A 16,064-nucleotide genomic window follows, 5' to 3' on the forward strand; every position below is an offset into this window, starting at 1 on the left:
TTTTTTTTTCAAATCAGGTTGGATTGAGTCGGGTTAGCAGGGCAAAAAATGATACCAAAAAAGCATAACCCTATGATTTTGAAGATCTTGATATAACTGAGGGATAGAGTTGCTCAAGGCCTCAACCATAACTCAAAACTGAAATTAAATCAGGTTGGCTTTTTTCAACCCTAACCCAACCTAATAAGGAGTTGCCAACTCAACCCGAGCAAAAAATCAGATTGAACTTGTCAGGTGTGGGTTGGGCACAACCCAAGTTGCACCTTTATACAACACAGAGTGGGACATGTTGAACTGTATTCTTCGTCACTTCTATGAGAGGTTGGAATCAGATATCATCTATGGTGTCACTCATGAGGACTACTAAGGGGCTGTTTGGATACGCAGATTTCCGAATCCAGGTTTTTAGTTTGAAAACAGTGTAAAAGATGGTTCATGATCAAGCTGCTGCCGCTGTCCTGGCAGCGTTTCTTGGATTTTAAGTGAGAAAATCAGGTTTTAAAAATCTCTCTTGCATCCTGGGATTTCTAAAACCTGAAAATATGGGAGGATCTGCTACTCTCTTGCTGACAGAAAGAAGGGGGAGAAGTAAAAAATGAGTAAAAAATGATTGCTGGTCCGCTTCTTCTCTTGTCTTTTAGCTACAATTTTGAAGAAATCCCGTATTCTAAAATCTGCGTATCCAAATGGCCCCTAAGAGTTTTTACCCGAAAGACCAACGCCCTTCATCGCCCTCCCTCATAGAGAGTTTGGGATTTCTATGGTGAAATTTTCCATGATTTTAGGGCACATTTGGCTATAATGATTTGTTTTCTTCTTCTCAAATATTAGCTCACCCAATGGTGATGGAAGTGAGGAGAGGGATAGATAGGAGAGAGACAGCTGGACGGAGTGAGGAGAGGGAAAGAAAAGGCCTGAAAAACAAGGAAACAAAAAACTCTTCCAAATATGATAGACTTCTTCCTCGTTTTTTAGCACTTATCACCCTCCCCTCTCAATTCTCTCATTCTTGCACTTGCACTACCCCAATAACACACCACTTGGAAAAACTAGTTTATCATGATATACAATTCATGGTTTCTAGGACAATTTTTCGAAAAAAACACTACTTTCTGAAAATTTCTTACTTTTCTATTGTTTGATTTCAAATGAAAAAGTAACTAAAACTACAGCAGTTTAAGATTTATTTAGAGGGGCCTTCAATTTATAATGAGATTCCTCTAAATAAGCCATAACTATATCATTTGCCTTATAATCGTAGAGATAAGAATTCCTAGGAAAAAAATTTCCACCTGTCAGTGTTAGGTTTTTCAAAACACAACTAGCCAACTAGAAATACAACAAATACAAACAGACGAATGACCCGTAATCTATCTTGGATTATTATGATGTAAGACAGTAAGAGTAGGGCTGCAACTCGGGTTGGGCGGGTCGGGTTTTGGAGAACCCAACCCTACCCGAGAAATATCTCGGGTCGGGTCGGGTCGGGTCGGGTTTTTTCACGTTGACGCAATTTTTTAAGGAAAATTCTTGTTTGGCAAGGCAACTCAACTGATAGAAGCAGAAATTACACTCACATTACACTTGAATCAAACAATGATGTAATTACACTCGCATTACACTTGAATCAAACAATGTTGTAATCAAACAATGTTGTAATTACAATCAAACAATGCTGAATCAAACACTTGAATCAACTCAACTCATAGAAGCAAAAATTACACTCACATACAATAACAGTGGGTGCGTGGGTTTTCACTTTTAACTTTTAACTAACAATTGAAAAAAAATGTACATACTATAACTTATGTAACTCAGGTCGGGCCCCTTCAAAGCCGGCTCGACCCGAGATTCAAGCGGGCTTTTGAATGCTCAACCCGGCTCGACCCGAAACCCATAAAACCTGAACCCAACCCAGGCTATTTTCGGGTTGGGTCGATGTGGGTCGGGTAAAACCCGGCTCAAGTTGCAGCCCTAAGTAAGAGTAAACCCTCCACATTATTTACAGGGAAATGATTTCTGCGCTCTAGTGTTTTGATAAACACACGCTCCAACTTTTGTCGTGTGGTATTTACAGGACTGTAAGTGGAATATTACGGTTTTCAAAATGCTCTTAAAGCCCATTAAATACTACACGACAAACATGTAGAGCGCATGTTTAATTTTTAATTTTCAAAAAATATTGCCAAGGATTTGGGGAGATTGTTCTATAACCATTTGACCGTCTCTGTGGTAAGGTCAAGCGGAAAAATCTTTCCAAAACAGATCCAATTACCAAAAGCTGACCACAAATGAGACACCTATTGGATGATTTTCAATCCAAATCAACTATAAGGAGGCGGGTATAGTTGTCCCATTTTGGATTTTTAATCCAAACTATCAATTTTAAGATAGAAAACACAACTTTTTTAATCTAAAATGGAGCCTTCCAGTTCCCACAACATGAGAATTGGATGTGTGCGAAGGCAAGCTGAAAGACCAGATTATGCATATGTCCCTTTCATACTATATAGTGAAAAGTTCAAAAAACAGAGCACCCAAAAAAAAAAACAGAGCACATAAAAATTTCCCCCATCATTTAATTAACTACGGTGCATATTAATTTGCAGGAAGTCTCTCATTTGATGAATGCAATGATTAAAAACTGAAGAACAGCAGATATATGACTAAAAAGCTGAAGATGTAGGCAAAAAGTGTTTCCCTTCATATTAAAGATCATTCCCTTGAGAAGCAAGCTTTCAACAATTCCTTCATGTATATATAAAATACTTCCCATTATTAATCTTCCTCTAAACTATATGTTAGAAATGGAGGTAAGGTAAGAAGAGAGGAAGAAAAAGAGGAGTAGAGAAGATAGGAACTCTCCACTAAGGAGCTCCTCATGTAAATGATGTATATATAGGCCCCAAATATGACATCAAATGTATAATGAATACATTACCCCTAATCTACAAGTAATGACTAAACTACCCTAAATACATGTTATCCAATACTATATATATATATATATATATATATGAGATATGGCCAAAGAAGAAAACAATGATATCTTGATTCTGTTCCTTAAATGTATTTTATCTGCGTGAATGTTGCTCTTATGGATGTATTTAATTAGCTTTGCCTTGCGGGGAGTCTTATTTTTGTTCAAATTCTAAAATGACTCATATTTGATACTACTGGTGTATTATATTGGAAGATGTTAAAAACTGAATTTAATAAGGGAAATGATTTCAGCGCTCCAATGTTTTGATAAACATGTGCTCATTTGTTTGTCGTGTAGTATTTAAAGGGTTTTAAGAGCTTTTTGAGAATCGTAATATCCTCTGACATCCCTTTAAATACTACAAGACAAACAAGTGGAGCGCATGTTTATCAAAACACCTAAACGCAGAAATCATATCCCTTTAATAAACATCTTAGAATTGGTCAGTCTCAGTCCGCCCATGCTTTATTATTTGAAGCAGACATTTGTGGCTCTCTACTATGCCATGTTTTGTATATGAGTTTGGAGCTGCATCGATGTATTTTATAATTTTTTGAAATGGAATATATGAGACCGATTTATCTTGGGGATTGACTTATATGTATTTTATATGTTGGTGTCTTTGTTTCTTATGCATGGCTGACTATAAGAATTGTCTATTTCAAAAATGATGTCTATTTCATAATTGCTTATGCACTTCATGCTTTCAAGTTTGAACTACATTAATACAGCCAAATTCTTGACCATCTGACGTTTGTATCATTCATAGCTGTTATTTTTACAAATATGTTTGCTTTTACTACATACATTCTTAAATGGGCTGAAGACAGTTACATATATTTGGGATTCTGATTTGTAATCAGCAAGGTAAAAATTGGTGAATGTTTTTAACAAAGACACTTTTATCAAATAATTTTCTGTTGGGTTTGTTATGGAAGAAAAAATGAAATTAAATATGTGCAATATTAAACCCATTTGGGATTCATGGCCGAATGGGAAGCAGATTTTCTCATTCTCTTCTTTCCCTTTCCCTTTGTTTTTTGTACAATTTCTTTCTTCCACTCTTTCTTAGCTAGCGATCATGTTCTTTCTTGCAATGCATCGCACGGGGTTTCTTACTAGTACTAGATACTACAAAATATATGTTCATTCAAACACAATGTGTGTTTGGATGTAACCCATGATTCAATTGTTATGATCTGACCCCATCCAAACAGAAGGATCAACCCCATCGGGCCTTTCTCTCACCGAGCTTTGACACTAGAACCCGTTATCTCATTGGCAGAACAGATTGTAGAACTTTCAGAAGGTTGATGCCTTACAATGCCTCCTCTTCCCACAGAAAATGCAGGTTGTTTAGGTTGTCGAAGGCCTAGAGATTCACCTCCCAGCATTAGAACAACCGATGACATGGTAGGCCTGTCCGCCGCGTCTTCCTGAACACAGAGCAGCCCAATATGGATGCATCTCAATGCTTCACTCACCGGACATGTGTCGTCGATGAATGATGGATCTATCAATTCTTGGCCTTTGGATTCGACCCACAATCTCCATGCCTGTGATATATACATTAGAGGAAGAGTTTTATTTAGCAAAAAATGTTCTCCCCCAAAGTAACCAAATCGATAGACAGACTAAAGCTATAGGATAGGGAAAGTGTACATATGTGAGGAGGCTTTGAGCATGTTCAGAGAGATAGAAGCCACTGTTCCTTTTCCCGCTTACAATCTCTAGAAGAAGAACTCCAAAGCTAAAAACATCAGACTTTACTGAAAATATACCTTCCATAGCATACTCAGGAGCCATGTATCCACTGCCCGAAATCAAAATGAGGGTAGCAAGATTAGGGTTTTAAAAGTAGAAGGATAACAAGATATGAGTAATCGTTGTACGTTTTTTTCCCGATAAAAACCACTAAAATTTCCAAAGCAAGTCGATATATGAATTAAAGAATCAAGGGATAATTACATTTACACCCCCTCTAGTTTCTGACACATCCACTTCAACCCCTATAGTTTAAAAAGTGACAAAGACATCCCCTCTAGTTTCGTTTTGTTTAAGGTTTGCCCCCTCAGCTGAAGGTTCGTCCATAGATTGAAGGGTTAGGATGATCCGATTGAGCTGATTTTTTGGGCACACCCTATCTATGTCAAGACCCATCAATTAACGCTTTGGATCATCCAAATAATGTGGGCCCATACCCGAATCCAAACACTACCAAACGCTTTAGATTCGGGTATGGGCCCACATTATTTGGATGATCCAAAGCGTTCATTTGATGGGTCCTGACATATATAGGGTGTGCCCAAAAAATCAGCTCCATCAGATCATCCTAACCCTTCAATCTATGGACGAACCTTCAGCTAAGGGGGCAAACCTTAAACAAAACGAAACTAGAGGGGATGTCTTTGTCACTTTTTAAACTATAGGGGTTGAAGTGGATGTGTCAGAAACTAGAGGGGGTGTAAATGTAATTATCCCAAGAATCAAATACCAACCCTTAAAAAAAAGATTCAAATACCAAGAGATCATTCAAACATAAGAACACAAAAGATTTATGTGGAAAACCCTCCAATGAAGAGGGAAAAAGTACAAGGTCACCGTGACGGAAACTCTCCACTATTTAAAATGGGTATAGAATGTCTCTGTCACGTTTAAGGCCTAAAACTCAAGGAAATACAAGAAATTAGAAGAATACAAGGGTTACATTTATATATAGGGACAACAACCCCTAATCTCTCACCGCAAATCCGCATTCCGATCGTCAAGGTGGAGAAATTAATCCTCACACGCAATATTTGTGCATCAAGAGGATTTAACGACGCAGTGAAAATCTTCAAGAACAGTGCCCAAAATTCATTGGTTTTGATCACTATTAAAAACCTGAAAACATACACAAGAAACCCTTGTTTTTTCCTTTCTTCTCTCTTTCCTCTCTTTCTCCTTTTCACGATTTTTAAATTGATGTTGTCAACTCACTTTTTCTCTCTCCTTTGTTTCCTGTTTCAAATGGGACATATCTCTTTTTTCCTATGATAAATAGGTTTGCATAAGGATTTGTCAGTGGGTGTGGCCTGTGGGGCCTTTTGGTGTAGACACTTATACCCACACAACAATCATAACAACGTTCACCTGACATGGAAAGGGAACGACTTTGGTTCTAACATAGTATATGTTGTGTTTGAATCCTTGGCAGTGAACGACTTTGGTTCTAAAATAGTATCTGTTGTGTTTGAATAACTTAGAAAGATAACATTGCAATGAAGTCGTCTAAAGTCTAAACACACTTCCCTAGGAGGTATGTTGCAGTGAAATCATCCATTCAAAAAATGTGAATGGCTGACATTAACAACAAAAAAGAAGCATGTCTGATGTCAGCCGCACAAAACCCTTTGCATTTTGCAGATTAAACTCCAAAGAAACGGTGTTAGGTCACCTCAATTTTAATGGCTCCTAAATAAACTTACTATGATTAATGTCTGGTATTTAATTCTTTAGCTTTTCTTATTGATTTGCTTGTGTAGTATTACGTATCCTATCCATTTTCATCTGGAAGCAACCCTTTCAAAAAGAATAACTTACTATGTCCCGACGACTCTGTTTGTGTTAGCTTCATTTTGGTTTCCGCTAAAAATCCTGGCCATGCCAAAGTCTGATATCTTTGGGTTCATGTCTTTGTCCAACAACACATTGCTAGCTTTAAGGTCCCTGTGAATGATTTTAAGTCGAGAGTCCTCATGCAGATAGAGAAGGCCCCGTGCTATTCCCCTGATAATGTCAACCCGTCTCTTCCAGTTTAGTTCTCCATGCTTGTTTGGGTCTGGTAAAGACCAAATTTAACCATTTGCTTTGTTAGATTAACTAATCACTCTATCTTAACGATTGACTAAATTGCCTAATACAAACTAATTCAACTAACCGAAGAGGAAGACATCAAGGCTAGTGTTGGGCATATATTCGTAGATAAGTAGCTTTTCTTCTTCCTGTATACACCAGCACAAGAGCCTCACAAGATTCCTATGTTGGAGTTTGGCGATTAGCATCACCTCATTCTTGAACTCCTCCAAACCCTGTCCGGAATTCCTTGAAAGCCTCTTAACTGCTATTTCCTTTCCATCAGGTAGTATGCCCTGGAATGAGTTCCATGTCTTAGTTTTCAATTAGAAAGCCAATCTAGAGTAGGACTACTAATATTGGGGATGTAATCAAACATTGCAACAAGTTAGAAAATGTTTGTTACCTTGTAAACAGGGCCAAAACCTCCTTCCCCAAGCTTATTTGCAGTTGAAAAGTTGTCTGTGGCGTCTTTCACAGTGCCAAAATCGATCAATGGCAATTCTTGTGTCGTTAAATCATTCTCCCCTTGCATATTTACCTGTGATGAATCTATGCCTGCGGGAGTTCCCAAATGATGTAACAGAACATGAATATTTTCCTTATTCCCTGTAAAGAATAGCAGCAAATTTAATATAATTTTTTACTTTTAAAAATGTTTCTAATTGCTACATTCGTGGTGTTTACCAATTTACCTTTTCGCTTTCCCCTGCTTCGCCTTAGATAGTAGTAGACACAGAATCCCAAGAGACCCAACCCTAAGAATCCTCCTAGAGTAATGAAGATTATAAGTCTTGATGGTTGTCTCCCTTGCCCTGCTTTTAGAATCAAACATTCTGGCAATTCAATTGCAATTAATCGCCAAACTGCATCATCTATTTTGTTTTTTCACTTCAAACCCTCGAACAAGGAAACAAAGTGTCAGCGTCTAATATCTAATTTTTACTGATTGGAATATTCTGGTAGACCAGTAGATTTTTTCCCTCTTGAATGTGAATAATTGCCCACTTTTTATATTATATTTTTGTATCAAAGTCTGTCCTATGTATTTTCTTATGCTCTCCGACAATCTGAGCCCAAAGAGTCTCTGGATGACTCAGCTAGCCAAGGGTTCTAACTCCTTCGTAGGACAACGTAAGGTTTTCATCATGCAAGTGCATACATACCTGTGTTCGTGTGAACTTATTATGCTGGAATTAAAATGAGAAATCTATATATAGTCTTGGTCGTAGACATTTTTGGTATTCGGTAATTGGAAATTTTCACCTATATGTGGAAGGAGCTCTTTGATTGCCGACCATATAGATGTAGTCATATGATGTGATGAATCATGTAAATCTCTTGTATTGTGGGATTTTTGTTTCTATTAAATTTCTTGCTTGTGTTTCTATTGAACGCTATTAGTTAACAATGGACTCATAATGCACTCAGTTATGCTACCATGAAAGATTTAGAGACCCATGAATGAATAAATTTAGCTTCTAGTTGCAGAGTGGGAGACTGGTTAAGAAATTTATTGTTGAAAATTTCAGGTAAGTCAAAACCAATGCCACCTATATCTTTGTATTGTGATGGTGAAGCTACCCTATTGTCGGTCTATAATCATATCTATAGCGGTAAGTCCAGACGTATAGAAATTAGACATTAGTTATTTAAAATAAGGGCTTCCAGATTTTGTATTTTTTTTTTTTTTTTTGGTAGGTAAGCTGGGATCGAACCTCCGACTTGAAGGTGGAAGGCCAAAGCCTAAAATTTGGACATAGTTACTTGGAATTTGTGAGATCAATCCAAAACTTGGAGATAGTTTTGGGGAATGGGAGTGAAGCACAATATCATATTCTCGCCAAAGATGAAACCTCAATTCAATGCTCGAAGAGGCATCAAGTCCCGAGTTCAATGAATCCAACTATATCATATAGTTCAATGAATCTAAGTACATCATATAGAGTGACTGCAAACACTATATTATTAAAAATTAGCATCCCAAGGGTAAGTACTTAGTACTAGGGCTGCGACTTGGGTCGGGTTTTACCCGACCCGCATCGACCCGACCCGACCCAAAAATAGCTTGGATTGAGTTCATGTTTCTCGGGTTTTGGGTCGACCAGGGTCTACGATCCAAAAGCCCGCATGAATCTATGTAATACTTGGCAAAAATAACAGTTATTATGCATAAAAACTATTCACATGTTATTATTCCCTCAATTTTTTCCCTGATCATTGTCATCTTCAAGGTCAAGCATCTTCAAATTCCCACTTCTCCCTGATCGTTATCATCTTCATGGTCAAGCATCTTCAATTTCCCACTTCTCAGGTTTGATAAGGCAGGTGATAGCTAGACTCGACTTGTATCTTTTCTCAATGAAAGTGATGGGGATATGATTATATGTTGTTTTGATATTTCTTATCTATTTTACTGTTTGATTTTGGTAAAATCATGTTTGATTCAAAAGGTTGAAATGTTCTTAAAAATTAAACGAAATGTTGGATTTCATATGCACAAAAAGTTTGAACGAAAATGAGAAAAGAAAGAAATGGAAGAAGCAAATGTGCGACAGTCTCTCTCTCGTGTGACGTGTTTGTACCTCTGAGCCGTCGACTTACCCAAAAGCGGAAGTGGGCCAAGGCCAAAGCGGACAATACGTGGAGGAGGCTGATCGTTACAGGAAACTTTGGAAATAGAAACTGTTGGAAACTATTGGCTTTTAATTGGTTTGTTTTTCACTATCTGGTTTGATTGTTTCTACCAAAAATACTATTAGTATTAGTTTTGACAATTATGTTCTAGACAAAATACTGCATATTTTTATAGAACTGTCTCTTATTATTGATTCCAGCCACTTGTCGAAGCTTCTATATACCTGCTCTCTTAACCCACTTTTTCCCACCAAGATTTAAAACTTTAGATGCGGGAGTATTTGTCAATGAGGAACCTTAGTTATGAGAAGTGTGAAAGCCACTTGAGGAAATACGGAAATGATGAACCTAGTCAATCTCCTCAGATGTAAAAAGATTTTAAATATGTCATACTTGGGATTTTTGTAAATTCAGGATGTACTTTTACCTTTCGCTGCGTAATTACAAGAATAAATATGTCTTGTTGCCCGTAGCGATCTGTGCAGTAAAAAAATCCGGGTCGTTACAATTTCCGGTCGAGCCGGGTTTGAAGGGGCCCAACCCAACCTGACCCGAGTTACTTAAATTATAATATGTATTTTTTTCTAAAACTTTGTTACTTTAAAAGTGAAAACTTAAAAGTAAAACTCACACACGCACGCAATCACAGGGACTCTTTCCATCTTCTGTTCGTTTTCCCCCTTTAGCTCTAGGGTTTCAAGTTTCAACTAAATAGTTAATGTACTAAGTAGTTTGTTGTTTATCTCATATGAGTATAATCATTTGCATTTGGTAATGCGTCAATTTATTCTCTTTGGACTAGTTATTAGTTAATGCACTATAGAGTTTGCCATGCTTGAGTTTTTCTACTTCTATGAGTTGAGTTGCCTTGCCAAACAAGAGTTTTCCTTAAAAAAAATTACGTCAACGTAAAAACCCGACCCGACCCAACCCGACCCGAGATTTATCACGGGTAGGGCCGGGTTTGGAAATCATTGGTTTTTCGAAAAAAAAACCAGACCCGAGATATTTCTCGGGTAGGGTTGGGTTCTTCAATACCCGACCCGAGTTGCAGCCCTATTTAGTACCTATAATGTGTAAAGGAGGATGATCTATTGTCCTTAGTAGAACTATAACATGATTCCTATCACATTGGCACTTTTGATAAGCATGTTTATATTTGTGTAGAAATGGTGTTGCTTCCAATGAAACCTTGTCAGTCTCAAGAGCACTCATGAAATCAAGATATAGACATAAGACTATTACTTGTGTGCATTTCTATATTTTAATAAGGAGATAAAAATTTATGTGTGAAATATGTCCGTTTAATCACATGTAATGAGTAGTTTTTTTAATGGTAGTTAATAATGAGTCTACGATGAAATTCTGATTAACTTTGATATTTGCCCACTAAATAAAGGTTTAAATTGTTAGGTACTTTCAATTATGTATAAGAATTCCAAGTTTTATTGGGATCTAATTGTCTTTTGATTATGAAAATGGTGGGGGATTACTGAAAATATTTTTAAAATAACAGGTTTTGTATTTCAAAATATGTTTTCCAAAGTGTTGTATAGAAAGCTTGTGGAGTCTAAAAGTTTAGTTCCACATGGGAAGTTTGGAAAGGTGCAGAGATTATATAAAGCAACTCTCATTTTGAGTTTTACTTTATGAGCTTAAGGCTCATATGGTGGGCCATAGGAAGACGCAACACATCATCTGTACTCATGCATATGCGGGTACTGTGTGGGGTAGTGAGTTGTGGGCAGTAGAGGCGCATGTGAAGCACTTGGCGCTATATAAAAGACTAGTAACCCACATGTGAAATACCACTATGAATACACATAGCAAAACAATGATTTTTAGAGCTTCCAGAGGGTTTTTTGCATAGTGGATTTTATGTAATTTTTCTATCTTGGTCATCTTTCTATTTTATGCAGAAATAAAATCTAGCCTTCTCATTAGGTTTGTCAAATTCGAGCGTATGGATCTCTTGCCGTTGGTGTATTATGCCATTAGATAACACTTACATGGATAAGGCTTCATTGTATCTTGGGAGCAAAATTGCACTGACCCGATGTACGCTAATTCACCCATTGATGGGGGCAAATATTATCTCAAAGGAAGGCGATGGGCCAACACGCCTTGACCCATTTTCATTCACCATCGTCCATCATATTCTTCACCCTCCATATTTTTTCACTATTTATATTCCTTTTCTCTCCTACAAATCTACAGACTACAATACGAGCCTAAGGCTCTATTTGGTTTCAAAAAAAGTGGAAGATGGCTGGGCATTTTCAGGGATATGGAACGCCAAATGTTGTTTGGTTGTCAAATTTGAGCTCAAATTCCATTTGACTTCAAGACACATCATCGTTTGCTTTTTTCCTATGTGGCGGAATTGTCCCATCTACTAATCTTCCAATGTAAAACCTCATTTTTGGTGGATTTTAGAAGGGAGAAGAGTGGAATATGTCTTGTCTTGTGTAATCATTACATTTCTCTCTCTTTCTTTCTCTACCCTTTCTCTCTCTTCTACCATCTATTTTGGTAATGACACCCCCTACATTTTCCACATATTTGATGCCCAACCAAACACGCTACCACTTTTCCCCTATTCTCCTTTAGACAACTCTACACACCTCCATCCTTCTTACCTCCCACTTGACTACTACTTCCACCACTCTCGCCTTGAATAAAGGAAGACATAAAGTTTGGGAAATGATATTTACGCCCCTTTTATCACCGGGGACACCCATTTGCCAGTGTACTTTACAATCAAAGCCACTGGATTTTTCTGACATAAAAGTACAGTAGCCCCCTTTCTGCGATTGATACACTGACGTTGGGTGTCCCTGGTGATCAACAGGGGCGTAAATATCACTTCCCTTTAGGGTTTGTTCAGTTGCGCGAAGGAAATGGAAAAGAAAACGAAATGACGTGGCAGAAAGAAATGAAAAGGAAAAGAAACTGCTAAGAAAGAAGTAGGAGTGCGCATTCAGTTGCCAGGAAACGGAAAAGAAACAGCAGGAATATGCATTCAGTTGCCAGAAAAAGGAAAAGAAAACCAATGGACATGAGAAAGAAGCCCTTGTAACTCATGAGAAAGAAATGAATGGAAGATACATGACGACAAATAACTCACAAAAAATCAAATATAACCCAATTAAACACTTCATCATCTTCCACCAAACCCACCACTTGAACCGAACACCCAACCATCCATTTCATCTTTTACCCCAACACAAACAAACCCCCACCCATTTCATTCTTTTCCCCAATCCAAACAGAGCCCACCCCAATCAAATCCCATACAAAAATGACCCCAAAATAAAATAAAATGCACAACCCATAAGCCAAATAGACTCCAGATTCAAACCCACAAGCAAAACAGATAAAAATGCCAAAGTCAAGAACCTTAACCCTCGGTAATGAAGAAGAAGAAGAAAAAAATCCTAGAATCAAAAAAATATAAGAAGAAACCATAAATCTAGGCATCATTTCTGTAATAAAAGAAATAAAAAACTGGGATCTAGGGAAGAAGAAGAAAAACAAACCCCAAAATAGAGAGATTGAACCCCAAATATACATACATCCAAGCCTCGAACAGAGATCGGACCCCAAAATAGAGAGATCAAACCCCTAAAATTCTAAGATCGAAGCCCAAAACAATGAGATCGAACCCTAAAATACAATATCCAAGCCCAAAACTGGAAAAAAATCAAACCCAAAAACATACAAGAACAGATCTGGAAAAAATTTAAAAAAAAAAGGGAAAGAAGAGCAAGGGACAAGGAATACCTTCTTCTTGGTTTTGTAAGGAGTGGAGAAGACGAATCCTCTTCTTGCTTTTGAAGAGGATGGAGAAGACAGTTCTCTTCTTGCTTTTCAGAAGGATGGAGAATACGCACCCTCGGTAACGGAGAAGACGAACCGCTTCAGTTGTTTTTTAAGTCGGGGTTTGTTTTCTAAGACTCGCGTTATAGCGGAAAATTCTTCAAATCCGACCGTTTTAGACGGATTTTGGGTCACGGAAAAGGGAGTGACACCTGGGATTCGACGGATTCCACGTCATTGTCGAGCTTTCCGCACGCCTTCTGTATCCCAGCAACAAAACGACCGTTTTGTGTCATTTCCACAGAAAACACACCTCTTTTCCTTTCCGTTTCCGAATCTGAGGCGCAACTGAACGAACCCTAAAGTTTTCGTCATGTTGAAAGCACTATAAGCACTATACAAAGTCTTGGTGGATATTCCGTACTGGGTAATCATCACCTATTTGGCTATATGTGAAAGTCTTTGACCGGTCACCGCAGGTGGACTCACACGATGTGATAAACCTCCTAAATAACTCTTTGACCGCACCCTGTGGAAATTTTTCCTTAATTTATTGCTTGTGTTTTTTGTTGACTTCGGTAAACAATAGATCAATAATGCTCTCAATTACGCTATTATGATAAGGTCTTACACCGTATAAAATCTATATTTTGGGATCCAAATGAATTTTTTTGGACTAAATTAATGGAGGGAACCTTAAGATCTTTACCCAACGTATTTGTCCGAGTTGGGTAAGGTTGAGTAGTAATTCATATTTATGTAATAACTTTTAATTTTATTTATGTAAAGCAAATGCCTTAAGAAGGAGATCCTTTATTAACAACTCCTGTGGGAATAAACGTTTAAATTTTAGCACAAACTTTCCTTAACAACTATTTTAGAAAAAGTTTATTTTAAAATCATTTTATTTTGAAAAGATTTTGTTGAGTCGGGTGTTGAATTCAAACCCGTTTAGGGTCCGAAATATTGTGTGCGACCCCAGGCTGCTTGGCCCGGCCCGTTTTATGTGTTTTTCGGCCCGATAAGACTAACTTAAAGCCCGCTTTATATAAAGGGGCTTTTAGGGCTTATTTCGTGAGCAAGTCTTGTAAAGAGGGTTGAGAGCTCTAAAGAAAGGGGAAAAGGATGTGCTAGGGTTTCTAGTGGGTTTGGTGAGAGAGAGACCGATCTTCTCTTGTAATCTCTGAATCTTATAGTGGATTTTCTCGTCGCCTCTGCCATGGAGTAGGCTTTTGCCGAACCACATAAATCTTTGTGTCTTTGTGTGGGTGCTTGTGTTTATTCTTTTGTTTCACTTTGCCATTGAAATCACACATTGCTATTTACGGTTTTTCACAACAAATTTGGGGTTTTTCACAACAGATTTCAAGAGTTCTCACAAGACCATATTCACGAACAATGGGTTCATTTTGTCTAAGTAGCTTTTTAGGTTTTGAGACCCACAAATAAATAAATCTATGTTTGGGCCAAATTAATGGAGAGAAGTTCATGAACTTACCCGGTTCAGTTGTGCTACTTGATGGTGTAAGAGGAAGAGGAGGAAGAGGAGGAAGAAAAGGACTAGATGCTGGTGAGTCCGCATAGAAACGGGAAGTCTCAAACCTAAAATTACAACTCGGTCCGATGACTCTTCCACCCTGCTTTGCTTCGCAGCATATTGGGTGCTTTGCTTCACAGCATAATGGGATTTGAGAGATTATAAGGTTTAGGCATGCGTTGCAGTCATATGGAGTCAAATCTTGGGCACACTGTACCAGGAAATACATTTTTGGAGACTCTGTAATGTTGATTTCTCCAGTCGCAAACATGAGGTTAGAAGATGAGTAGGCCGCTCGAGAAGCAAGATCAGTCATTGTAGTTTCGATCAGCTGAGTAAACCTATCTCGTTTCCCTCGTCTTGGAAATGAAAGGGTCGTAGAGATATTCTGTCCGTTCCACATATAAACCTTGGGAGAATTATCCACCGAGAAGACTATGCGTTGGTTGGAGTAGCGTAAAAGACAGTAGTCGTAGTATACAATTGCAGATCTACTGTTGGGGCAGACTTGTATGATTTCTTTACCCGCAGTGTCGATGCAACTCTGGCACACGGAGGGGACAATATCAACTCTGCAGAGGACGAGAGCGTAAACTGTGTCCGGACTTTGCCCGATGGTGGTGTTATAGAAGCGGGTTCGCACTGCCTCAGAGGAGAGATTTTGGAGGAGGTGGCCGAGGTTAATCTGGTACGTGCTATCAGAAGTGTAATCACCTGTCTCTAAGCAAAATTTGTAGAGAGGGTAGGCAGTAGCGTGGGTTCGGAGCATGACTAGAATAAAAGAGAGAGTGATCAATTGAAACATTGTTAAATGGAGAAAACGTCTTTGAAAAGAAGGAATGAGCAATTAAAAGAGGATAAGGGAAGTGTAAGGGGCTTTTGCGAGAAAGATGGTCGATGGTCGTTGGTCGATGCACCTTTGTCCGAACGAATCTTGGCTCAGGTCGGGGTCTGAGAAAAGTTCCTCACATCCCTTGCTAATAGTCTAAATAATAGCAAGGGGTGTGGAAATATCAATTACTTCTGAAAATTAAAAAGTAAGGGTGGAATTGATATTTCCACATCCCGACACTCGTTGCTATTATAGTGGGTCTTAGGAAAGTTCCTCGACCTGAGCCAAGTTTTGTTCCCTTCCTCCAAAGTAGCCTTTTTAGTCTACAGACTCTTGGCGTTTGAGTATGTAAGATTGGAACCACTCGATCTGGGCCCACCCATAAGATTCTAGCATGATTGGAACCCTACATCAGAGTTCCT

General features: G+C 38.2%; 1 protein-coding gene across 3 annotated transcripts; it reads right to left on the bottom strand.

Moving 5' to 3' along the window:
- Positions 1 to 3,964: 3,964 nt before the first annotated feature.
- LOC143884011 (cysteine-rich receptor-like protein kinase 10) lies at positions 3,965 to 15,772 on the bottom strand. 3 transcript variants are annotated; one of them, XM_077387363.1, is made up of 7 exons: positions 14,772 to 15,772; positions 7,513 to 7,632; positions 7,224 to 7,426; positions 6,903 to 7,113; positions 6,566 to 6,803; positions 4,646 to 4,796; positions 3,965 to 4,539 (listed from the first exon to the last, which is right to left on the bottom strand). In XM_077387363.1, exons 1-7 carry the CDS (start codon positions 15,613 to 15,615, stop codon positions 4,228 to 4,230), a joined length of 2,079 nt encoding a protein of 692 aa, XP_077243478.1. In that variant the 5' UTR covers positions 15,616 to 15,772; the 3' UTR covers positions 3,965 to 4,227. The 3 variants fall into 3 exon arrangements, with proteins under 3 accessions (XP_077243478.1, XP_077243479.1, XP_077243477.1); XM_077387364.1 differs by having other exon boundaries at positions 7,224 to 7,375; positions 7,513 to 7,635; XM_077387362.1 differs by having other exon boundaries at positions 7,513 to 7,635.
- Positions 15,773 to 16,064: the final 292 nt, after the last annotated feature.

The sequence above is a fragment of the Tasmannia lanceolata genome, unplaced genomic scaffold (genome assembly GCF_043159265.1).
Source record: "Tasmannia lanceolata isolate RefF3 unplaced genomic scaffold, GAP_Taslan_0.1 ptg000008l, whole genome shotgun sequence".
NCBI classification, from domain to species: Eukaryota; Viridiplantae; Streptophyta; class Magnoliopsida; order Canellales; family Winteraceae; genus Tasmannia; species Tasmannia lanceolata.